The 27,187-nt window shown below is 38.9% G+C and overlaps 1 protein-coding gene across 2 annotated transcripts in view; it reads left to right on the forward strand.

The window, feature by feature from the left end:
* Window positions 1–486: 486 nt before the first annotated feature.
* The window catches only part of UBE2K (ubiquitin conjugating enzyme E2 K), an 83,758-nt gene continuing 57,057 nt past the window's right edge, over window positions 487–27,187 (forward strand). The window contains exon 1 of one of the 2 annotated variants that reach the window (XM_037829623.1): window positions 487–709. In XM_037829623.1, the coding sequence (XP_037685551.1) occupies window positions 647–709 (63 nt within the window). In that variant the 5' untranslated portion in view covers window positions 487–646. The remainder of the gene's footprint in view (window positions 710–27,187) is intronic. The other variant, XM_037829624.1, reaches the window with a different exon arrangement.

The following is a 27,187-nucleotide window of genomic DNA, read 5'->3' on the forward strand; positions in this document are numbered from 1 at the left end:
CTGGACTGAGTTAATACACTAGACACAGCAGTGAGACTAGTTACAATCAGCCTAGTTAGTCAGCCTGCGGGTTTGGAGCTCTGCTCTAGGTCTAGCTGAGTCAGGGCGGAGCTCCAGGCCAAGTGGGGCCGCGTGGACCCCGCCGCGTTGGCTTCGAACCTCTGGCCACACGCCAGTGGCTGAAAGCTCCTACCGTACCACACTGATTTGTAGCGCGGGGCGGCACAGGGAAGTACCCGAGAGGCCGGGCCACGGCTGGCCAGCGAGGAAGCCGCACCCTCCCGGCCCGAGACGCTGATGGGGCGGAGCCACGCGGCCGGAGCTCCAGCCCAGAAACTAGACGCGCGGCGCGGCGCGGGATCGCGGCTGGGGCGTCTGGGGCGTCTGGGGGACTACAACGGGAGCGGCTGCGCCGCCCGGCTGGGTCACCGTCCTGCGCATGCGTGGACTCGGCGCCATTTTGGTGGCCGGGCGCGGAGGTGATTCCACAGTGAGGAGAGCGCGGCGGCCGGAGTGGCAGTGGCAGCGTTCGTGTACTCGGGTCTGAATCGCCGAGGGAGGAGGCAGTGGAGGAAGAGGTGGCGGCGGCGGCGGTGGTCGTAGCGGCGGCGGAGGAGGCGGGTACGAATCAGCTGCGGGCGGAGACATGGCCAACATCGCGGTGCAGCGAATCAAGCGGGAGTTCAAGGAGGTGCTGAAGAGCGAGGAGGTCAGAAATGAACTCCCGGCTATCCCCCATCTGAGCCCTGGGCGGGAGGGCCTTTTCATCCGCGACCCCGATTTCCCCTGTGGGTGGCCCTCCCCGCGGCCCCCTTCTGCCAGTGGGGAAGCAGCAGCCTCCTCCTCCTTCCGCCGCCTTCCCCTCCCGTCCCGGGTCTCTGGGATGGAGGGTCTTGCTAGCGGGTGGTCTGTGGAGGAGCACGGTTTGGGGGGCAGGATGGAGAGGGGTGCACTTCTCTGTTTGGTGTGAGTCCTAGAGAGACCTCCCAGGCGGTGGCAGCAGCTGGAAGTGTGGGTGCGGGTTGGGGAGCGAGCAGGCCAAGCCTGCGAAAACCCGGGAAGTGGGTTGGGGGAAGGGGAAAGGTGGTAACCGGATCCAGAGAGAGCTGCGCTGCTCGTAGGCCCGCATACACAATTTAGGATATTCTGGGTTATTGCCTGTCAGGCCGTCACCATCCTTTCCTTAGGGAAGGAGCGATGAGAGTTCCTATGTATTGATGAAAGCAGAAAGAAAGACATTCACGAGTTACTCCTTAGTTGGGTGTTGGACGTGTTGAAGGGGAGGCATAATAGAATACTATAATATTCGAGAGAGGGGATAAGGGAATTTTTACCTGAGAGGAGATTAATTCCAAATTAGATCATTATCTCATTTTCACTTACCCCCAATTCTTCGTCTCTTCCTGATAGACATTTAAATCTTTTTGACTTGGTAAAGGCTAGTTGTTGGGTGTATTAAAAGCGTTCATTTTTGCTAAGACAACATGGTGGAGTGCATGAGCAGTTTATTTCAAAATACTGTTTACAAGTTAGAGATCAGAGTCTGTCCTAAGACAATGCAATGCCTCTGTGACTGTGTTGTACCATGAAACTTCATTATGATGTCCCTCATAGTGAACTTAAATCTTACCTTTTGAAAAATAGTCCTATTAAAAAATTGGTATTTCACCAGATTAATACGTTGTTGCATCTCCTTATTAAGTTGAGTAGGTTTATCCCAACGTGTATATCTGAAGTGATTTAGGTAAAAAAAGCATTTGTCTCAAAGCGCTCTTCAGTCCTGTAGCGTTTTAGATGCATTAGTGCTGGCCGCAATTTATATAAGAGATGGAAAACGTAATAGTAATTTGACTTAAAACTATGTCAGTATCAGTATAGTTTTTCATACCAAAATCAACAAGAATTGCCAGGTTATTTTCCCTGCTTGGATTTAACAGAGATTGAAAATTAGTAGTGATGAGAGGGGGTTATAGGGGAGGAATATGGGATTCTTGGTAGCGGTGTTATTTGCTGTCCTTACTAGTATATTGTATTGTATGACATGTTATTTTTCTTTTTATCATTTTTTTCTTATTGCTAAAAAAAAAAACAAAACAGTTTTTCTTGTAGTAATCAGTATGTTCAAGTGCTGATTGTGGTGATAAATGTACAACTTTATGATGATACCATGAACAACTGATTGTACACTGTGGATAAATGTATGGTATGTGAATATAACTGTAAAATTGTAGGAAAAAAATTAATAGTGAAAATGATTATTTTTTCTAGATGTCACATACCATTATTGAATATATTGTTGCTATTTGTATTTTTTCCTATGTTGGTACTTTGAATAACTTCAATAATGATTTCTGAAATTCAGTATTCTATATATGTGATGAGTAACTGACAAGTTACTTAGGATTTATTTTTGCCACTGAATCTAGACATGGAGAAAATAATTATTTAAAATTATTTTAAAATGGCAGTGCTAGCACATTTATTGAATGTAGATAGTTGTAAGTAATGATCTGTTTTACAGAGCATGTATGTGAACTCTGAACTCTTTATTTGTTCAAGTGCCAAAACTCAGTGGAAGGATGACTTTGTATTTTTGTGATATGGGGCAGAAATAGTCATTAATGTTTGTACTGATATACAGGGAAACAATGATTCTAACTTTTTATTCAGTAAGATATATTTCAGGAAAATTGACTGAATTCCTGATGGAAGATTGCAGCTTTTATTGTTGCCAGTTGTCTAAAACGTATTTTCCATAGTAAGGTTGTACAAGCCTGAAACTTAATAGACTTCTAATGCTTTGTTTTCCATTACTTGAACATGATGAGGTTTACTGCTCTGGTAATTCATATTGGTTGGCCTCTTAGCTTAATATGAGGTGACTTTTCACCATGGTATTCTTAGTACTTAAGCAAAGATTACCAGAAATACTTGATTGCTCTAGTAATGCATATGATTAAAATAATACTGTTCTTTTTATGTAAAGGATGATGAAACCTTACTTCAAATAAGTGTCAGTATTTCAGAGGAAGAAAACAGGAAATAAAAACAGGAGACAAATTATTTTTCAAGAACAGTACCTTTATAAATTTGAAAGGAAACTTGTAGGAAAGTGAGTTGCCAAAAACATTTAGGAAAGGGTCAGACAGATGACTTAATCCTGGAATGAATATAACCAATAAATAGCTTTATTTTCGCCAATATTTTATTTTGCTGGCCCAATTTTAGAAATGAATTATATTTGTATTAATTATTATCAACTCATTGAAGGACTTGTATACATTTCATGTGCTTCCTTTTTTGTGTGTGTGGGGGTGTCTTTTTTTTTAATTCAGTTTTATTGAGATATATTCACACACCATACAATCATCCAAAGTGTACAGTCAGTTGTTCACAGTACCATCATCTAGTTGTGCATTCATCACCCCAGTATATTTTTGAACACTTACTTGTACCAGAAAAAGTGAAAATAAGAATAAAAAAAAAATTAAAAAAAAGAACACCCAAACCATCCCCTCCCATCCTATTTTTCATTTAGTTTTTTTGTGCCTGTATTTCTACTCATCCATCCATACACTGGATAAAGGGAGTATTATCCACAAGGCTTTCACAGTCACACTGTCACCCCCTTTAAGCTACATTGCTATACAATCATCTTTGAGAGTCAAGGCTACTGGGTTGCAGTTTGATAGTTTCGGGTATTTACTTCTAGCTATTCCAGTGCATTAAAACCTAAAAAGGGTTATCTGTATAGTGCATAAGAATGCCCACTATAGTGACCTCTCGGCTCCATTTGGAATCTCTCAGCCACTGAAACTTTATTTTGTTTCATTTCTCTTCCCCCTTTTGGTCAAGAAGCTGTTCTCAATGCCACAATGTCAGGTCTTGTGGCAGGGGGGAGGCGCTTTGTAGAGATAACTGATGTTTGTTGAATTCTGGTCGTAAGCTATAAATGACCATTTTTAGAGTGTGTTGTTCATTAAATATAACCCCCAAGATAAAATAAGTGTAAAAAGCAAGGTGCAGAACAGTGTGTAGGAGGCCTCCACTTGTGTTAAAAGGGGAGAAGTAAATGTATTTGCCTGTACAAGTGAAAAGATTCATGAGAGATTAATAACATTGGTTGCCTCTGTGGAGGGGGGAATTGGTGTTTGGGAGAAAGAGATAAAGCTCTCTTTTGAATTCTGAGTCATGTCAATATGTTATTTAGTCAAAATAAGTAAAATAATAAGTAAAAGTATCATTCAGGTCTTTTTTCCTTTAAGATTGTAAGTCCATCTTTTTATAATTGAATATTAATTTTGAAATCAGTGTGAATTTGTAGGTAAGTAATGTTTAAAAGCTGCTGGGAGTGGAAAATTGATTTAAGATAAATTTTATAGTAGATTTGAGTTACTTTATGAGTTAAATTATGTAAGTGAATTCTTGATTATGAGGATGTAATAAAGCCACAATCTGTATTTTATTCGTGGGTTGTATTACTTATGATCATTACTTATTGCTGCCATTAACTAGCTGCCACTTAGTTTATACATTTCTGCTAATTCTCAAGAACTGAATTGAGTTCCTGTTTCTTAGGTGAGAAAATTGAGATTCAGAAGTTAAATTATTTATCTACAAACATATAGTATTGGGATTTGGATACAGGTCTGTGTTTACCGCATCACACTGTTATGACTTGCTGAAGATAAGCATGCTTTTATTGCTTTAAAAATAATAGAACCTAATTTGTGTTCCTTGCTTAAGGGATTTAAATTCAACCTAATATAGTTAGTTTAATTCATTATAATAAGGAAGATTTACTTGCATTTCAATATGCAAAATGTTTTAAAATTTGAAGGCTAATGAAATAAAATGCCCTTAAATCAACATATATACACTTGCCTTGTTCTTATCTTATTCTGTATTGTACCTGTAGTGTTTGCATATTGTAGTTGCACTTTTGGCATCATTTTCTAGGACTCTAGGGAGTGTTTAAGTCTAGTATTGTTATCAAAGCTTGCCTCAAGCATTTAAATGGATTTTTGTGTTGTCATTTTAAATTTTGTAAATTTAGTCTGTTTGATCTAGACTATTCCATGTAGAACTAGCTGCAAATCTTTGGAAGAAAGTCTCTTGATTTACTGTAGACCATAGTTTCTCAACCTTGGCACTGTTGTAATTTAGGGCGGATAATTAATTCTTTGTTGTGGGTGGCTCTCCTGTGCATTGTAGGATGTTTATAGCATCTGTGGTCTCTGCATTGTAGGATGTTTACAGCATCCCTGGTCTCTACCCATGAGATGCCATGAGCACTGCTCAAAATCTCGCCTCGCCCCCCCCCCCCCACCTCCTACCCGCAAGCCACGGCCACTTGTGACAACCAGAAATGTCTCCAGATGCTGGCAAATGCTGGAAACCATTGCTGTAGACAAAATTCTTTAGAAGAATATTTAAAACTATTAAGTATAGATGTATAGTATAATTTATCTAAAGGATAAATGGACAAAGGTACAAAAAATATGTCTTTGAATAGTTTGTTTTTAAAACTTTTATTTCTTTTTTAATGATTTCCTTTTTTACAAGTTTATCCTTCTTGATTTAAACAAAAAGCTGAAATTCTCTGCCAAAAAACTAATGTAGCAAGCATTTGAACAATTTTTTTAGAAGAGAAAAGTGTTTTTTTACAGTTACCTAAGTTACAGTTCTGTGGAACTTTTTTCAGTAGTGTACCTTAGTGTTCTGGGTGTGGATTGGGCAAGAAAGATTATAGAATGGGTTAAAAAAAAAATCAGCCTGTGTGAATAATGGAGTTTGGAGTACATTTCTTGTTTTCTTTTACTTATTAGAAAAACTTTGAGGTTGCCCATCTGGCATAGACTTAGATGCATCTGGATTTCTACCAGTAAGCCATATCTTTGTAAAGACTATATTCTTTTATTTCCTGATAAACACATTACCAACAATTATTGAGTGTATTAACCAGGGCCCCAAGAGACTTATTCCTGGTTGGAGAGGAAAGGCAGACAAAGGATAGATAAAGTTAACATAATGCCCAAGGACACCAAATGCTAGGTGCAGAGAAGAAATGCTGTAGGAGTTCTGAGGTATGTGTGTGGGAGGTTCTTGAGCTTGGTTCTGAAGGAAATTTAAGACTGACCTTAAATTCAAGACACAGTTCCACAGGAATTACAGGAATGCTCTAATTTATAAGAGATTATTGATAAAACTATGCAAGAAACATTTACATATTGTAAAAGGAAGGTTGCACGGCTTGATATTGATATACACAAACATACTTGTGGAGTAAGATGACATTTCTAAGCTTCTTCTTATCTTAAAAAAAGATGTAAAAATATATACAAGAAAGTGACCAGCATCATGCTCCTTTCCAGTCACTTACTTGGCTTTTAATAGAACAGATTGGTTTTGAGTATCTTTGAGTGAAAGGACAAACATAAGAGTATATACTATATAAATCAGTTTTATCTAGAAGGTTTTCAAATGATGCTCTCAGTCTTTCTTCAAAATTATATTGATCGTGTCTTAGAAAATGTGCTAGAATGCATTGAATTTTACTTCTGAAAGAGACTTTAGATCTAGGCTAAATTCCTCATGGATAATATCAAGAAACAGTCTGCTCAGTGACTTAAAGTCCTTTAACAGTGAACTCAGGTTTTTTGCATACCTAGTACTGCCCTCATACGTGGTTTCTTTATGAGAATATCTTTTTTGATAAGTGTCCTAGTTTGCTAATGCTGTGGAATGCAAAACACCAGAGATGGATAGGCTTTTATAAAACGAGGATTTATTTTGCTACACAGTTACAGTCTTAAGGCCACAAAACGTCCAAGGTAACACATCAGTAATCGGGTACCTTCACCGGAAGATGGCCAATGGCGTCCGGAATACCTCTGTTAGCTGGGAAGGCACGTGGCTGGCGTCTGCTCCAAAGTTCCGGTTTCAAAATGGCTTTCTCCCAGGACGTTCCTCTCTAGCAAGCTTGCTCCTATTCAGAACGTCACTCACAGCTGCACTGAGTTCCTTTTCTTTGAGTCAGTTCATTTATATGGCTCCGCTGATCAAGGCCCACCCTGAGTGGGCGGGGCCATGCCTCCATGGGAGTATCCCACCAGAGTCACCACCCACAGGTGGGTGGGGCATATCTCCATGCAAACAACCTAATCCAGACATTCCAACTTAATCCCCACTATTATGTCTGCCCCACAAGACTGCATCAAAGAATATGGCTTTTTCTGGGGGACATAATACATTCAAACCGGCACAATAAGTAATACTATAAAAGCTGAATGTTAATTAAAAAAAAAAAGGTTGACAGTTTAATATTAGGCATTGTATTTAAGTATTTTGCTTTTTTCATACTGGTGGTGTTAGGACTTAAACTAAACTTGCCAGGAGGCAAGGATATTTAGCTTCTGAAGCATAATAGTAAATTTAGTTTAATGTTTAATAATGTGGGTTTTGGGATTAGATTTGCTTTGAGTCCTGATTTTTCTATTTACTACCTGCAGTACTCACTCTGTATCTGTTTCCTTATCTGTAAAAATGAGGATAATACCCACCTAGTAAGATTAAAAGAAAGACTTTGTAGTGCTTAGAGCAATGTCTGGGACATAGTAAATATTCAGTAAATGGATAGCTTCATATTCTGCTTGTTGTTGTTCTTGGATTATAAAGGTTTTCCTTAATGGTTTACTGATTGCTATATGTGAATTTGCCTCTAGGAAAAGCTTAAGATAGGAGCTTTAGTTCCACCAAGAGCATTTCCTTGTCATCTGTGTATAAACAAACCCATGGGCCAAGGGAGGATACAAAAGAAAACGTGTGGGTCTTGTTCTCAACATGTTGGTTAGTTTCTTCTTTAGGAGTCAGTTATGAATTGAAAAAAATTTGTGTTAAAATGTGACCTTTTTAAGTGAAAAAGAAGTTTACTGGGAGCTGTATTAGTTTCCTAGGGTTGCTATAACAAATTACCACAAGCTGGGTGGAAATTTATTCTCTCACAGTTCTGTAGGCTGGAAATAGGAAATCAAGGTGTCAGTAAGGCTATGCTCCCTCTGAAACCTGTACAGGAGAATCCTTCCTTGCCTCCTCTCCTCTTCTAGGTTGCTGGCAATCCTTGGCATTCCTTGATTTGTTATTACACCCTCCAGTCTCTGCCGCCATCTTCCCATGGCCTGCCTTCTCCTAGTCTATGTCTGTGTCTCTTCTCTTGTACGGACACTGGTCGTATTGGATTAGGGCCCACCTATATTCAGTATGACCTTATTTTAACTTGATTATGTCTGTAAAGATCCTATTTCCAAATAATGTTGCTTTCACAGGTACTGGGGATTAGGATTTCAATATATCTTTTTTGGGGGCAGTTCAACCTATAGCAGGAACTTCTTGAATATGTAGAACTATGGAATTAATTTTGGATTTCTTGACATGGCCCTGGTCTCCTTGAACTGGTCCAAGGGCTACCAATTCTTAATTTTCATGTCTTTGTTTGCTAGGGCTGCTATGACTGTTACCACAAACTGGTTGTCTTAAACAAGAGGAATTTATTGGCTCACAGTTTTGGAGGCTAAAAGGTCCAAATCAAGGTACATGCTTTCTCCAAAGTCTGTAATGTTCTGGTAATGGCTTCCTGGTAGTCCTCTATCACATATCACTCTCTCTCACCCTCTCTGAATTCTCCTTCTCCTGCTCAGTTTTTTTTCTTTATTTTTAAAATTAGTTTTATTGAGATATATTCACATACCCTACAGTCATCCACAGTGTACAATCAGTTGTTCACAGTACCATCATGTAGTTGTGCATTCATCACCAAAATAAATTTTTGAACATTTTCATTACTCCAAAAAAATAAATAAAAACAAGAATGAAAATACAAGTAAAGAAGAATACCCAAAGCATCCCATCCCCACTATTATTCATTTAAGTTTTGTTTCCATTTTTCTACTCATCTGTCCATACACTGGATAAAGGGAGTGGGAGCCACATGATTTTCACAATTCTAGTCACACCATGTAAGCTACATAGTTACACAATCGTCTTAAAAAATCAAGGCCACTGGGTTGTAGTTCAGCAGTTTCAGGTATTTCCTTTTAGCTATTCCAATACACTAAAAACTAAAAAGGGATATCTATACAATATGTAAAGAATAACCTCCAGATTGACCTCTTGACTCTATTTGAAATCTGTCAGCCAGTGAAACTTTATTTCATTTCTCTTTTCCCTTTTGGTCAAGAAGACTTTCTAAATACCATGATGGGGTTCAGGTTCATCCCTGGGAGTCGTGTCCCATGTTGCCAGGGAGATTTATACCCCTGGGAGTCATGTCCCATGTAGTGGGGGAGGGCACTGAGTTTACCTGCTGAGTTGCCTTAGAGAGAGAGGCCATATCTGTCCTCAGTTTTCAGTGTCTCTGTCTAGATTTCCTCTCTTTGTAAGGACTCCAGCCATATGGATTAAGGACCACACTTATTCAATTTGGCCTTATTTAAAGTGGATCTTCAAAGATCCTGTTTACAAATAGGTGTACACCCAAAGGTTTGGGAGTTAGGACTTGAGCATGTCTATTGCGGGGGGTGGGGGGGGCATGACTCAATCCCTTACACTATTATATGTAATCTTAAAACCCTTTGTAAATTCCTGTTTTATAATTGGATCTTGTAAACTAGAAAGTGGCTGGTCACATCCAGTGAGATATAGTATTCCCTTCTGTAATTCTAAGAAAGTGGTGAGGTTCATTTCATTCAAAATCCTTTTCCCTTTCTCCACTCTAGGTTTTTGCTTTCACTGCAAATTTAAAATAATAGCTACCTATGGTTAAATGCCTACCATGTGATGTTTTATATATGTGGCAGCTTTATGAGATTGGTGTTATTCTTGTTTTGCAGATTAGAAAGTTGCCAGTCTGATATTAAGTACCTTTCTCGTTATCAAATAATTTGTTAGTGGAACAGGGATTTGGAACCAAGACTGACTCCAAAACATTACTGATTATGGTGGAAAGAGTAATGTATACTCACATCTGCTGTTTTTTAAAATTATGAAGCATTTGATATTTAGATGTACAGAAAATAATAATATGAACACCTTTGTATGTGTGGCCCAGATTTAACAGACTTGAAACTTCACAAACTGGCTTTTAAGAGCTGTGTTTTTTTCTCCTTGAAGAAATAAAACCAAACCAGAGATGGTACTCACTTTCTATCCTTTCTGTACTCCATTCTCCTTCCTTCTCTGAAGTAACAACTATGCTGAAGTAGGTGTATAGTCTTCCATGCATATTTTTGTTTTTACTATTAACGTAGTATTTTTGAGTGTTTTAAAACTTTTCACACATGATTATAATACCCTACATCTCATTCTGTATATTTTCCTCTCAGCTTTTTTTTTTTTTTGAGAGTTATTCATGACAATGCATATAGCTGTAGTTCTTTGAATTATACAGTATTCCATGTCAGAGTTTATCCATTCTCCTGTTGGTGGCTTTTATTTCCAAGTTTTAAGCTATTACAAAAAAGGATGCATTGGATATTCTCTTATTTTCTTGGGCATATAAGGGAGGAAGTAAAAATTCAAGATCAGAGAATATTTTCATCTTTTGCCAGGGAGTGAATATTGCTTCATTCTTCTCCAGTTGATTGTATCAGTTTACATTCCCACTGGCATTGTGTGAGCTCTAGTGACCTGATGTAAGACTTAGATTTTTGTCAGTCTAATGGATATGAAATAGTATTTCTTTACCCTTGTTAGAAGAGATAGTAAGCATATTTTTGGGTTTATTAACCTTTTGGCTAGTTTTTGTGTATTTAGTGTTTACATGCTTTCTCTATTTTTTTTTTTTTTTCATTTTTATTGAGATTGTTCAGATACCATACAATTATCCAGAGATCCAAAGTGTACAATCACTTGCCCCTGGGTACCCTCATACAGCTGTGCATCCATCACCACACTTAATTTTTGTTCAATTTTTAGAAACTTTTCACTACTCCACACAAGAAATAAAGTGAAAGATGAAAAAAGAAAAAAAGAAAAGGAAACTCTAAACCTCCCCTATCCCTAACCAACCCCCCTCAATTGTTGACTCCTGGTATTGATATAGTACGTTTGTTACTGTTTATGAAAAAATGTTGAAATACTACTAACTGTAGTATATAGTTTGTAATAGGTATATAGTTCTTCCCTATATGCCCCTCTATTAATAACTTCTAATTGTATTGTCATACATTTGTTCTGGTTCATGAAGTGATTTCTAGTATTTGTACAGTTGATCATGGACATTGCCCACCATAGGATTGAGTTTTATACATTTCCATCTTTTGACCTCCAACTTTCCTTCTGGTGACATATATGACTCTGAGCTTCCCCTTTCCACCTCATTCACACACCGTTCGGCGCTGTTAGTTATTCTCACATCTTGCTACCAACACCCCTGTTCATTTCCAAACATTTAAGTTCATCCTAATTGAACATTCTGCTCATACTAAGCAAGAGCATCTACATTTCTTCCACAAGGCAGGAGGGAGAGTCAAAGAAGGTAGAGAGGCAAAAGGAAGAGGAAAGAAAAAAAAATGACAGCTAGGAAGCAGCAAAAGGAAAAATAACCTTAAATCAAAGTAGAATAAAGAATCAGACAATACCACCAATGTCAAGTGTCTAACATGCCTCCCCTATCCCCCCCTCTTATCTGCATTCACCTTGGTATATCACCTTTGTTACATTAAAGGAAGCATAATACAATGATTCTATTAGTTACAGTCTCTAGTTTATGCTGATTGCATCCCTCCCCCAATGCCTCCCCATTTTTAACACCTTGCAAGGTTGACATTTGCTTGTTCTCCCTCGTAAAAGAACATATTTGTACATTTTATCACAATTGTTGAATACTGTAGATTTCACCAAGTTACACAGTCCCAGTTGTTATCTTTCCTCCTTTCTTGTGGTGTCTCACATGCTCTCCATCTTTCTCTCCCAACCGTATTCATAGTTACCTTTGTTCAGTGTACTTACATTGCTACCATTTCCCAAAATTGTGTTCCAAACCATGCACTCCTGTCTTCTATCACCCTGTAGTGCTCCCTTTAGTATTTCCTGTAGGGCAGGTGTCTCGTTCACAAAGTCTCTCATTGTCTGTTTGTCAGAAAATATTTTAAGCTCTCCCTCATATTTGAAGGACAGCTTTGCTGGATACAGGATTCTTGGTTGGTGGTTTTTCTCTTTCAGTATCTTAAGTATATCACACCACTTCCTTCTTGCCTCCATGGTTTCTGCTGAGAGATCCGCACATAGTCTTATGAAGCTTCCTTTGTATGTAATGGATTGCTTTTCTCTTGCTGCTTTCAGGATTCTCTCTTTGTCTTTGACATTTGATAATCTGATTATTAAGTGTCTTGGCGTAGGCCTATTCATATCTCTTCTGTTTGGAGTACGCTGCGCTTCTTGGATCTGTAATTTTATGTCTTTCATAAGAGATGGGAAATTTTCATTGATTATTTCCTGTATTATTGCTTCTGCCCCCTTTCCCTTCTCTTCTCCTTCTGGGACACCAGTGATACGTACATTATTGTACTTTGTTTCATCCTTGAGTTTCCGGAGACGTTGCTCATATTTTTTCATTCTTTTCTCCATCTGCTCCTTTGCATGTAGGCTTTCAGGTGTTTTGTTCTCCAGTTCCTGGGTGTTTTCTTCTGCCTCTTGAGATCTGCTGTTGTATGTTTCCATTGTGTCTTTCATCTCTTGTGTTGTGCCTTTCATTTCCATAGATTCTACTAGTAGGTTTTTTGAACTTTTGATTTCTGCCGTATACATGTCCAGTGCTTCCTTTACAGCCTCTATCTCTTTTGCGATATCTTCTCTAAACTTTTTGAATTGATTCAGCATTAGTTGTTTAAATTCCTGTATCTCAGTTGAAGTGTCCGTTTGTTCCTTTGACTGGGCCATAACTTTGTTTTTCTTAGTGTAGGTTGTAATTTTCTGTTGTCTAGGCATGGTTTCCTTGGTTATCCAAATCAGGTTTTCCCAGAGCAGAACAGGTTCAGGTCCCAGAGGGAAGAAATATTCAGTATGTGGTTTCCCTGTGGGTGTGTCTTAGAAAATTGCTCCACCCTTTGATGCCTCGGGTCACTGTGCTTTTCTGCCCAGCAGGTGACGCCTGTTAGCCTATAATTCTTGACTGGTGTGAGGAGGTGTGGCTGTGTTCCCCCAGGCTGTGGGGTCTGGTTCTGAATGGAAAGGGCCCCACCCCTTTCCTCCTAGAGAAGGCAGACCCCCCAGGTGGAGGTCATTAGCATTTCAGTGGTCTTGCTCTCTGCTTGTGCTGTCTCCGCCCTTCCCGGAGTCACAGCCCTGGAAAGTTAAAATGACTGGGGCTTTCTCCACTGAGCCGAAAAAGAAACAGATAGTCCCCTTCAGACCCAGTGAAGGCGACCCTCTGGCTCTCCCAGGTCAGTCGTCACCCAAAGCCTCTGTCTGTTTTTTGGGGCTGCGTACCTGTAGTGAGCAGTTCACACTCGCTACTTAAAACCCCAGTTGGAGCTCAGCTGAGCCGTATTCGCTTGCTGGGAAAGAGCTTCTCTCTGGCACCACGAGGCTCCGCAGCTCGGGCTATGGGGGAGGGGGTCTCCCGACGTGGTTCCGCAGGTTTTACTTACAGATTTTATGCTGTGTTCTCCGGCATTCCTCCCAATTCAGGTTGGTGTATGATGAATGGATGGTCTTGTTTGTCCCCCCGCAGTTATTCTGGATTATTTACTAGTTGTTTCTGGTTTTTTGTAGTTATTCCAGGGGGACTGCTTAGCTTCCACTCCTCTCTATGCCGCCATCTTGCCTGAGTGTCTCTATTATTTTTAATTGGGTGGTTTGTGTTTTTCATCTTGGTTTTTAGGAATTCTTTATGTATTTATATAATTTTGTCTCTCTTCTCCTGTTAGGTGGCTTCGTTTTTAGCTGTTACATTTTGACTTGCAGAAGTTTAAAGTGGTCAGTTTTCAGTCTTTTCCTCTACAGTGTGCTTTTTTGTATTTTGTTTAAAAAGTTCTTCCCTACTCTTCATTATCATAGTAATCTCTATATTTGGTTCTTAAAAGTTAATTCATTCTTAACTTGGGCTTCTGTCTCTACCATATTATATTGAAACATCTTTGAGGGCCGCCACTGTCATCTGAATTTTCGCATGCAGGGTACATCTCAGCCCTCATCCTTTCTTCAGCATTTCCATTTCCATCTTAGAACTTGCCTCTTTTGGTCACTCTGATACTATTCTCTTCTGTTTTTTCTTTGACCTGTCTGTTACTAGCCTTTATAAGTTTTTTTCACCGATTTCACTTCCCTTACTATTTATCTCCTGAATCTTTGTTTTCCTCTTTCATTCCTTTTATCATCACCCTGGATCAGGTTTTCATATTCCAGATGGTTATTAACAATAGTTTATTTATGCTGTCAACTTTCAGTCTCTCCTTGCCTCTGTTCAACCCTTGTGGTCCCATTGGATTTAATTTTAAAAATATGATGTCTCTACTGCTAATAGCTAAAGTCAAAACCTTTATATTGTTGTTCTAGCCTACCTTTCCAGACCTATTCCCTGTCAAGACTCAGAAATACACATGCATGCCCGCATGTACCACAGACCCTCTGTTTCCCTCACACTTCAGCTAAATTAAATTGCTTGCTATATTGTTGTTCTTTCTGCCTGGAATAAGACTTTACGTCCTTTTTTTGCTTTTTGTTGTTGTTTTCCTTTATGCTTTTTATTTGAAATAACTTGAAATTTATAGGACAGTTGTGAAAATAATACAGACCCCACACAGAACTTCAACAATGCCCTCCAATATACAGATCCACCAGTTTTAACATTTTGCCACATTTGCTGTATCTTTGTATCTCTCCATCTATCAGTACATCCATTTTCTGAACATTTGAGAGCAAGTTATATAAATCATCCTCTTTAACACTTAATTCTTCCATGTACATTTCCTTAGAACAAGGATATTCATTTATGTAACTACCTTAAGTACAGTTATCAAGTTCAAAAAATGTAACATTGATATAAAGCTTGCACTCTATATTCCAGTTTTCCCTCTATGTTTCAGTAATGTGCTTTCTAGCCTTTTCTTCCTCCATTATTAGATTTAGGTCAGGAACATGTATTTCATTTAATTGTCATTGTCTCTTAGTTGCTCTTTTTCTTTTTTTTTTTTAATTGTGCAAACGAATATACAACATAAACTTTATCACCTCGGCCTACTCCGAAGCATACCATTCTGTGGGATTAAACACATTCACCATGTTGTGATTCTCTTACTACCATCCATTAGTAGAACTTTCCTGTCACCTCAGCCAAACCCTACACTCATTCTGCATTAACTCCGCATTGCCCCTGCTGTCTGCCCCTTGTAACCTGTACTTGACTTTCTGTCTCTATGAGTTTGCATATTCTCTCATATTTTCTCTGTGGTTATCTGGGGCTTAAATTTAACATCCTAAGTCTATAACAATTTCATATAGTTTGATAGCAACTTAATTTCAGTAGCATCCACAAGCTGTATCTCTATACCACTCTTATTTCCTCATCTTTATGTTGTTCTTGTTGCAGATGATATATTTATACATTGTAAGTCCAAAACCAGTGATTGGTCATGGTATTTTATGCATTTGCATCTTAGAGCCTATAGAAGTAAAAAGCAGAATTACAAGCCCAAAATACAACAGAACTGGCATTTATATTTACCCACGTTACCTTTACCGGAGACCTTTATTTCTTCCTGTGGCCTCAGTTAATTGTCTAGTGTCTTTTCCTTTCAACTTGCAGAACTCCCTTTAGCATTTCTTATAGGGCTGGTCTAGTGATAAACTCTGTTCAGGGTTTTTTTTTTTTTTTTTTTTCTTCCTTCCCTAATCTGGAATGTCTTAATCTCCCCCTCATTTTTGAAACAGTTTTACTGGATATAGAATTCTTGGTTGGCTATTTTTTCCTTTTAGTACTTTAAATATGTCCTCCCACTGCCTTCTTACTTCCATGGTTTTCAATAAGAAATTGATAGATTTTTATGTGGCTGTCCTTTCTCTCTTTGGCATTCGACTGTTTGATTATAATATATTGTGAAGTGGGTATATTTGGGTTTATCCTGTTTGGTGTCGGTTGAGCATCATGCTGTGTGTATTCATGTCTTGTTAAATTTGGAAAGTTTTTAGCCTTTATTACTTTGAATATTCTCTCTGTCCTTTCTCTCTTCTGGGACTCCCAAAATGCATATATTCTTTGTATATTCAGCTCTGAGCATCTTTCGTCATTCTTTCTGCTTCTTGTCATCAGTGATTTCAATTATCTTATCTTCAAGTTCACTGAATCTTATCAGCTCCAATCTGCTGTGAAACCCCTCTAGGAAATTTTTAATTTTCAGTTCAGTTACTGTTGTCTTTTCATAATTTCTGTCTCTATTGATCCTCAGTTTGTGTTCATCTGTTATTTTCCTGATTTCCTTTAGGTTTTTTTTGGTCCATATTTTCCGTTAGTGCTTTGAGAGTATTTAGGACCATTTTTTAAAAGCCTTTGGTATGTCCCAGGTCTGGTCCTCCTCATTGATGTTTTCTAATGCTTTAGTCTTCTTTTTCTATGAGCTGTCCCTTCTTGTTTCTGTATATGTTTTGTAATCTTTTGTTGAAACCTGAATGTTTTAGTATTTTAATGTGTTACCACTGGAATTTAGACTCCGAAGCCTCTGTTCCTTAAGCTTATGTCCAACGAACATTATGACAGTGATTTCCTTGAATTCTAGGAGCAAAGACCAACGAGGGGAGGGGGGGCGGTGAATGCAGACGTCTCCTTCCCCAGTCTTTGCAGAATGGCCTGTGGGAGTACTCTCTTTAAGAGCTTAGCCAAATAATGAATTTAAAGAATAGCTCGAGGTGAAAGTGTAGGATCCTCTCTGGTCCTTTCTGTGTTTGTGTCTTTTCCTGGGCATGTGCTTGTGGCCCTAGGAATTCCCCTGTTTACAAGGATCCAAAAGTCCTTAGGAAACAGTGTTTTCTCCTGGGCACTGTACTGTATTTTCCACGGCCAGCAAACCTTTGCCCCAGGTAGCTGTGATTTGACTGTTCTGTAGCATTCCATAGCAGAGTTCTGTGACCTGTCTTCTAAATGTAAGGCAAGTTCTGGGATGGTGAGCCCATGACAGGTGTCTTGGTTCAGTCTTTCAGGCTGCCACCAGGCAGACTAGCACAAGCATAGATGTTCCCATTATGTGCATGAGGGTTACTTTGCTCCCTATGGAACCAGGGGCCAGCAGGGGCACCAGGAAATCCTACTGTTTTTAAGTTGCCTCTTTCTTGAGTTAGTACTTGTCCTGTTAAAGTAATCCTTTAACCGTTTTCTGGAGCTTTGAGAGTGTTCCTGCCAGTTGTTTCAGTTGCCCAAAGCTGGAGTGTCTTACTCCAGCAATTTGATTCTCTTCTTTGCTTTGTGAAAACTACTCATCTTCTAATGCCACCCCCTTAACCCTGTCTTAACCCCCCAGTTTACTTCTGTTCTCCAGAAGCACTTTGTCAGAACTTTGTTAGAGCAATTATTTTATCACTGATAATTGTACATGTGTTTGTCTGCTACTGCTGGGTTGTCAGGCTCTTTAAGGACTCGTACTCATTTTTTTTCTCTTCAGTTTCTTGCATAGTGCCTTGTATGTAGTAGACTTCGTGAGTTTTTAAAGTCTGTCCAAAATTTTTGGTAGGTATCTAATTTTTTGGTGCTGCTGCCAAAATTTCTGGCTTTGTATATGTTTAGGACAAGTCTGCCTTACTCTTCATTATTTTAAGCCTTTGTGCCATTATGGATTTTTCTGATAATTATAAATACAGGACTAGTATTAGTTCTTTCTCTCAAGTGACTGTGGGTGCTTTACGTCACAGAATAAACCATCCTGTTTGGATGTCTGTTACTACTTTTCAGCAGCTGGTTGTAAAATATTTGTGTTCTAAAATTATTAAATAAATCTGACTACCTTGGTGCTCTTAGGCTGATTATATAGTTGAGGCCAATCTTAGGCTTTACTGTGCCCATGGTCTCATAGAGGCTATGCAGAAAGATCTGAAGTTAATGAAGATGCCTGAAGGTTCTATGCATAAAAGGAGGACCATGTGTTTAGTTGCTGTATAAGTCATATGAGAGTGGACTTTTTGATGAAAGCAAGGCTGATAGCACTATCCCTTCTGTAACTGCTAGAGAAGGCATCTGTGATTTTCAAACATAGGTGAGAGGGGTTATTCGAAGTTAATTCACTCCAGGATGTATCTAGTATTTGAACTTATGAAACATGTCAGTTTATTCTATATTAAATTGGATCTTGGCTATGGCAGATGATTAGATATTCCTCTTACTTTTCTCATTGGACTGATCCTTTGGAACTCCCATGTAGGAACCTATTTTTAGTGGTTTAGTTTTTTTTTTTTTAACCATTTGATTTTAATGACTTATGTATATTATGGATAAAACTAGTATAAAAACAGTATATCTGTGGCAAGTTCAGATCTCAGACTTCATTTAATATACTTCGTGATTTTGTAACTCTGCCTTATATGTCTGGAGGTGCCTTATTATAATAGCTGATGGGTTTGTTGATAGCATACTTCATTAGCTTGCTGAGTTTCCTGATACGGTGGCTGGGTGAATTCTCAATCTATAAAAACTTTGATGGGAAAAATTAAGTGATGATTATACATTTGCGATAAAGAATTCAGGTTTTTCTAAATTCTGTCAGTGCAACTGGACATGCTGTTATATAGTAGCATAATTTGGTGAATATCTTTAATTTACTAAGTCTTTAGAAGGTCATACATGGTAGTATGTTTTTAAAATAAAGTTTACTTTCTTGTTACTTACTTTTTAGAGAAAGCTTAGAACACTGAAATGTATAGTTAAAAAGAAATCCTTTCCCAGAACAATTATTACTTCACCACGTGCTGTGCCCATTCATGCTTTCTATTATCTTTTAAATGCTAGTTCAGCCCAAGAACTGATTTCGCAACTCATATTAGGCAGTAGCCTTTCATTTGGAAAACACTGATGTAACTGAGTGGTTTCCACAGTGGGGGTGGGAATGATAATTGCTGGGGTCTAGTAAATACAGTTTTTAAAACCGAAGGGGAAAAAAAGAGAAATCCTTAATTCAGAAGCCAAGAAAAACCAATCCTAAGAACATTTTGGTGTGAGTTTTTCCTTTATTAAAAGTACATATATTTGATACATAAAAAAGATTAGATGTTGTGTATTTAAGGTCTAAAGCAAAATATAGCGAACATCTATGGAGCCACTGTCAAACTGGAGGAATAGAATATTACTAATACTTTGCATCTACCTCTACAGAGTTAAGTACTATCCTAAATTTTGTGTTACATTTCCTTTTTTTTTTTTTTTCAAAAAATACAGTTTTGTTGGATGTCTCAAAAATTTAGTTTTGCTTATTTTTGAACATTTGCAAAATATATTCTAGAACTTACTGTTGCTCCCCCATTCAACATTGTTTGTTTCCATGGGTCATCCATTGTTTCCATTGGATGTAGCTCTAGTTCCTTTGTTTTTGTTGTCCTATAGAATGTACTATAGTTTGTCTGTTGGACATTGAGTTATTTCCAGTTTCTTACTGCTGCACATGTGCAAGAACTTCTGCTGGGTATGTACTTGAGAGTTGTATTACTAGATCATCAAGTGTTTAGATGACATTTTAGGTGGTTATAAATGTCAGACATTTTTTATGTCTGTGGATTTGGTCATACTTTGATTATATCTCTATCTACTTTATATCTCTATCTGCTGAGTATGAGTCCTTAAAGGCTAGGACCTATTTCTGATCTTTTCCTATTGCTGAGCACATTGCTTGGTAAGCAGGAGACACTTGTTTTCCTGAATGAATTTAAGAATTTTCTTCAACTCTGGGGAGCTCATCCCCAACCACTAGTCCCATTTATCCTACTTTTGAGACTTGGAAGAGTTGAATATTTTGATAAAAGTGGCCTCCAGGTGAAGTTGGATTTCTGTTCCACATAAGCATTGATAATGTAGTCAGGTTCTAAATTGGGGTCATGAAATGTCAAGTCAAAAATTGGGAAGTTAGGTGGTAGAAAGGGAATCTGTTTTTGTTTTATTTTGTTTTGCTTTGTTTTGCTTTATTTTACAGTTTTCCCCTTTGACACGCTCAAGGGGCACCCATTTAATATATATATGACAACATTTGTGTCCTGTGATTTAACTCTTTAGTTTAACTTTAAATTTTTTTCTTCATTTATTGTCAACAGGTAGACATAGTCCTTGCTTTTATGGTCCATTTAGGAAATGAAACATTGAAGACGTTTATGTAAGGAGCATTTGTGGGTGTGGGATAACCTCAGGGAAAGAATTCCTTGGGAAAAACCCTTAAAATGAGATTTGGAGGATAAATTAGGAATTAACCTAGGCATACATTAGGATGATCAACTCTTACATGCAGTTTAGATAGCTAATAATCATGACATAATGAAGAATGAGGAACTGTTGAATTGTTTTTCCCTTTTAAATAAATAACCAATTTCTCTGAGTATACAGGTAACAAGTGTTACTTTGGAAAATACAGGGAGCTATACTAAAAGTAAAATCAAAATACAAAAAAAAATTTTAAAACTAACAATCACCTGTATTTCCACCCCCAGACATAAATTCCTTTCCTTTAAAAAAATTGCTTTTGTCTATGAAATATTTAAAACATAGAGATACGTTTTAATTTTGGTATTTCATTCCATTGTTTTTTTCTATGTATTTACATATATACACATTTTTAGAAATATTCTTTTTTTAAAAAGAGCTTTGAATATTATTCCCACATGTTAAACCTTGAGCCTGTCATTTTTAACGTGTTTTACTCATTTGAAACTGTTTTCCCTACTTGATGCTAAACTTCTCAAGAGTAGATTTCATGGCTCAACTATCTCTGTGCCATCAGTGCCAAGGACTCCTTAATTTAACAAATATTTGAGGGTTCACGCTATGTTAGGCATCATTATTAGGTGCCCCAGGGATGTAGCGGTGAATGGAACAGGGGGAGAAAGACAAGTTATGAATGCAATGCAGAGAAATATAACGATATTTTATGGATGGGATTAATTGGTTACTTTTGATTGGGTGTTCAATCAAAAGGAAGGCCCTTTCCTAGGATTTTTTATTTAAATGGAAATCAGGATGATAAAGCCATATCTCCAGGAGAGAAACATTCCAGATCAGAGGAAACAGTTAATGTAAAAAACCTCAAGTGGGACTAAGTTTGGTATATTTGAGGAACCAAAACGAAGTTATTGTGACTGGAATATTGTGAGCAAGGGGAGAGAATGGTGCAAGATGAAGTTGTGGAAGCAGACAGGAGCCAGAAGATACCAAACTATCTAAGGCTAGGGTAAAGAGTTTGGATTTTAAGTGAGACTGGAAGCCATTGGAGGTTTAAAGCCAAGAGTAGGATTTGTGTTTTTCAAATACAAGAATTAAATTTTTAAAAGACCACTTTGGCTGCTATGTGGAGAAAGAATTGAGACTGAAGATGTGAGGAAAAAGGATATAGGAGTTAGAAATTGAGTTTGGCTGAATATAACAAAACAAGCTAGTAGTGATCTAAACAAATAGGGAAGAAGTCTGAGGGGAGGTAGTCAGGATTGCTTGGTTGGGGACTTTACAGTGTTTTCCATTCTTATGGGTTTGACCCTGTTCCTCAGGCTCTCCAGATGGCTCCAGAAGGCCAACAACGTGTCTGTATTTCAGAAGGAGAAAGGTATAAGGCACATGTCAGCTGAATTCGCCCCCTTTAAAGAGCTTTCCTAGAAGCCCCATTCAGTGACCTCTGTTTTTATTTCTTTAGCCAGGAAGTGTTTTTTAGCTGGGCACATTGCTTCCCTGTTAAAATCAGGGTCTCCTTAGTAAGGAAGAAGAAGAGATGGGAAACTGATAGACAGCTAGCAGTCATTGTGTTTGGGGAGGATGGTAAGAATAAAATTGGGAAGATCAGTTGAAAAGCCATTTTGCTAGCCTACAGGCTAGGGTTGAATAGGGAACTGAAGAGAAGTAGAAGGATTTGGGACATGTTTTAAAGATAGAGTCTGTAGAACTTGCTGATGGATGTGAGTGCATAGGGAAGTTGAAGAAGCTAGAGAAAAACCTAGATTTTTGTCTTCAGCAGTTAGATAATGGTGTTGCTAATTTCTGAGATGGGAAAGCATGGGGAGAGGAACAAATTGGAGGTGTGAAGGAAGATGAAGAATTTTGCTTTGTCTTTTAAGTTAAGGAAATAAGTAAACAGCTGTCTGGAGGTCACATCTAGGGAGAGATTTGGGCATTATAGACGTGAGTGATATATTTAAAGCCTAGCTTGGATGACTTAACTCTGGGGGAATTTGGCTAGAATAGGAGAGATCCAGGACAAGTCCTGGATTTTTTTGTCCTGGGCCGTTACACATTTTGAAGTTGAATCCAGGAGAAGTAACAAAGGTTAATGTCAGAGAGCTATTAGTGATGTATTAGGAAAACCAGGAAAGTGTGAAGGCATTGAAGCCAAGAGAAGACAGAGTTTCAAGAAGAGTGGTCAATTTTGTCATGTTGCCAAATGATAAAAGGACTATTGAATTTGCAGCATGGTAGTCTTTGGTAGCACTGATAAGACGGTTCTCATTGAAATTGTGCAGGTGGAAGCCTGATTGGAGTGTGTTGCTAAGAAAGTGAGGTGAGGAAGTGGCAACTATGGTCAACTCTGTTAAGGAATTTTGCTTTGACTGGATAACATAGAAGAGAGGCCATACGTAGCTGGCGAGGAATATTGCTTGAGGGACTTTTTGAAAAAAAATTTGATAGCTATTAGGATATGTTTGTAGATTGATGGGGACAGAAATTTGATTAATGCCAGAGAGAAGGGGATTAATTGCAGATGCAAAGTCATTGAGATGAAAGTGGCGGGATTTATCTTTTTTTTTTTTATAAGAAATTTTATTTTGAGATAAATTCAGACTTACAGGAACAGTTGCAAAAATAGTACAAACCCCATACATAGAGCTCCAGCATACCCCGACCCCCCGCCACCGATACTCCGATGCACCACCTTTAACATCCTGTCACACCACCATTTCTTTTCTTTCTTTCCCTCCCTCCCTCCCTCTCTCCCTCCCTATCATCCATCATTTATTGCTCTGTCTTCTGAACATAGGAGAGCAAGCCGCACACATCCTTGAAAAACATATATAATTCATGTATACATTTCCCATGAACAAGGACATTCTTTTATGCAGTCCCATTAAGCACAGCTAAGAAGTTCAAGAAATTCAACCTTGATACAAAGCTTACATTCTATATTTCCTTTTTTTTTTTTCTCCTTTTGTCCCGTCTGTGTCCCTTTGAGCCTCCTCTCCTCCATCCTCAGATCCCATCCAGGATCATCCTTGGCATTTAATTGTCATCTATTTAGACTTTTTTTTCAATCCTGGAAACATATATACAGCCTAAATCTTCCCATTCCACCCCCTCCCTAGCATTTTATTAGTGGGATTAATCACATTTAGAATGTTGTAATGCTATCACCTTCCCACCATCCCTTTCTAGAAGTTTCCCTTCACCCCAGACAGAAACCCTACACTCATTTCTTAACTCCCCATTGCCCCTTCCCCCACTTCTCGGAACCCCTACTCTACTTTTCATCTCTATGGTCATATTCTCTGATACTTTCTTTGTTTACTGTGGAGCTTAAATTTAACCTCTTAAATCTATAACAATCTTGTTTTTCTTTGATACCAACTTAACTTCAATATGACACATAAACTATGTTCCTATACTCCCTCATTCCCCCACTTTTATGTAGTTCTTGTCAAAAATTACATATTTTACATTGAGTCCCAAACCACTGATTTATCATTACAGTTTATGTATTTTAGATCCTGTAGGAAATAAATAATGGAGTTACAAATCAAAAATACAGTAGTGTTGGTATTTATATTTACCATGTGATCTTTAGTGGCACCCTTTATTTCTTCGTGTAGTTTCAGTCAGTTGTTGAGTGTCCCTTCCTTTCAGCCTGCTCACCTCCCTTTAGCATTTGTTATAGGACTGATCTAGTGGTGGTGAAGTCCCTCAGCTTTTTTCTCTGTCGGTAGGGCTCCTTTTAGCATCTGAAGTAGGGCAGGTCTTTTATTAGCAAAATCTCTCAGCATTTGTTTGTCTGTGAAAAATTTAAGCTCTCCCCCAAATTTGAAGGAGAGTTTTGCTGGATAAAGTATTCTTGGTTGGAAATTTTTCTCTCTCAGAGTTTTAAATATGTCATGCCATTGCCTTCTCGCCTCCATGGTGACCGCTGGGTAGTCACTACTTAGTCTTATGTTGTTTCCTTTGTATGTGGTGAATTGATTTTCTCTTGCTGCTTTCAGAACTTGCTCCTTTTCTTCAGTATTTGACAGCTTGATCAGAATATGTCTTGGAGTGGGTTTATTTGGATTTATTGTATTTGGAGTTTGCTGGGCATTTATGCTTTGTGTATTTATATTGTGTAGAAGGTTGGGGAATTTTTCCCCAACAATTTCTTTGAATACTCTTCCTAGACCTTTACCCTTCTCTTCCCCTTCTGAGACACCAATGAGTCTTAATTTGGACGTTTTATTTTATCTATCATATCCTGAGATCCATTTAGATTTTTTTGATTTTTTTCCCCATTCTTTCTTTTGTTCTTTCATTTTCTGTTCTGTGGTCCTCGAGAAGGCTGAGTTGTTGTTCAACTTCCTCTAATCTTGTATTATGAGTATCCAGAGTGTTTTTAATTTGGCCAACAGTTTCTTTTATTTCCATAAGATCTTCTGTTTTTTTATTTACTCTTGCAATTTCTTCTTTATGCTCTTCTAGGGTCTTCTTTATGTCCTTTATATCCTGTGCCATGCTCTTCTTCATGTCCTTTATATCCTGGGCCATGCTCTTGTTGCCTGTCTGTAATTCTTTGATTAATTGTGCAAAGTATTGTGTGTCTTCTGATCTTTTGATTTGGGTGTTTTGGTTTGGGTTCTCCAGATCGTCTGGTTTTATCATATGCTTTAAGATTTTCTGTTATTTTCTGCCTCTTGGCATTTGCTTTACTTGATCCCTAATTTGACAGAACTGCAGCTTGGTGTCATACACTTTCTCTAACTAACCAGCAGATGGCGTCCGTGAGTCACCTATTCCCCTCAAGTCAATTCTCCCCCACTTTGTCTTTGTGGTGTGCGGGGGTCTGATTCTTGTGGGGTCCAATTGGTGCATTAAGTTTGGGTGTGTTGCTGGTGCTGTCCACCCTGAATGTGGGGTGTGTCTGGGTGGTTAGGCAGGCAGGGCAGCTTTAATCATCAAACTTCCCAGGTGTTCCCAGAGATTTAAGGCTGTTGCAGGAGCCTAAGCCTTCATTTCAGTCTTTCCACCGATTATCTCTGCCACTGACCCACAAGTCCTTGGTATTCGTGTAGGGTCCCTGGGATTTCCGAGTGGTTCTCCCTTCCCAGCTGTGCTCTTCCAGGGCCTCTGCTGAGGGAAGGCCGCGCCATGTCACTAGTGCACGCCCGCCCGCCAGGGAAGCCGTGGGTCACTGGGCCGTATAGGGGCGCTCCCAGCCCGCTTCAAAGATGGTTGAATGGGACGTATTAACGTCCTCCTTTTTGCACAGCTCCGTGCTCCCACCTCTGGGACAATCAGCCATGAGTGTATTAAAGGCCACTGTCCACATCCGATATTGTGGCTTGTGTGTAGTGCTGCGGGAAAGATTCCCCGTCACACTGGGTTTCTTGGCACGGCTCTGGGCTGTGGGTCTGGCCCCGGGCAGGAGCGTCCCCTGCCTGCTGGGGAGATGGCTGCAAGGAATGCGGTTTTTTTCCTCCTTTTGGCTCCCCTCTGCTCCTCTGGTCTTGAGACAATCAGCAGCGGATGTGGGAAGAGGTGTCCTCCACGCCAGACACCGAGGCGTTAGCCCAGCCTGCTCCCGCCATGCTTCACTGCGCGGCTCTCCCCAGGGTATCTGCAGCCATTCCGGGCTTTTTGTTTTTTTAAAGAAGTAGTCCATCTCCAAATGCCAGCCCACCGTTTCCCCACACCGCAGTGCGGCCGTGGGACTTTCAGCCGACTCACTCACTTGTTTCAGAATGCAGGCTCCTGGTTTCACCAAATGCATGTTCCCTGTGTATTTAGCAGACCTTGTCCAGCTGGTGCATCGCTGGAAGTGGTGTTCTGGGTCACTTGATGGTTTTTATCTAGTATTTTTCACGGAGGTGTTTTTTTGCCCTGTCTCACCTAGCCGCCATCTTAGGTTCTGCTGGGATTTATCTTTAATAGGAGCAGGGACACTTGTAGTAGGATAGGCAGAGAGTAGAGATTTAGATGCAGGTAGGTTGGTAGTTTTGGAAGTGGGAAGACATCAGTGTTTCTGTTTGAAATGCTTCTGTTTTCTCAAAATATGAGATAAGGTTATCTGAGAGTAAAGATGTGAAAGAAGGGAGTAGCAGTTTTAAAGAGAAATGAAGAGTTGTGAAATAGCTATTTTGGAGTAGAATTGCTGGGCATTGTTAAGTTTCCATTTGGGATTTGTGATCTTGAATTTTAACATGAGAACAATTAATAATGATTGTGTGTTTTCCTCCAGCAATGCTTAACAGCTTGAGGCAGACACTGAGAGAAAGATTCACCAAGTTAGTTGGTGAATAAGTTTAACTAGGTTTGGGGCTTTGCCTTGTGAGCACCATTAAGGAAGAAAGTATCAAGGTTGTCAAAGAGTATTTGCAAGAGAGTGATAATGAATGCCCATGGAATCAATGGGAGAGAGGTCAGGATTTGATGAAACCAGTTAACTGTTGGATTTGGAGTACTAAAGTAAGTGAACTTAATCCAAAGAGGTCGAGAATTTGAGAAACTTGGTATCAGAGAAGGTTCAGCTATTGGTGATGACAATATCTAGGATATGGCCATGGGGATAAGAGCTTACCATCTGTTAAAGTTTATTAGGAACACAGACAATCCCTGTCTCCTTGATCTTCTGTGAGGATTTAGAAGATGTGTAAAAAGATGTCAAAGTAAGCCATAGTCTTATCCAACCCCAGGTAGTTACTGTTGATATTAGCATCCTTTTTTTTTTTTCACCACAAAATGAGGATCTTAGTATATATACTATTTCGCTCTTTCTTTTGATCTATCTTGCATTTT

The sequence above is a fragment of the Choloepus didactylus genome, chromosome 3 (genome assembly GCF_015220235.1).
Source record: "Choloepus didactylus isolate mChoDid1 chromosome 3, mChoDid1.pri, whole genome shotgun sequence".
Classification (NCBI taxonomy): Eukaryota; Metazoa; Chordata; class Mammalia; order Pilosa; family Megalonychidae; genus Choloepus; species Choloepus didactylus.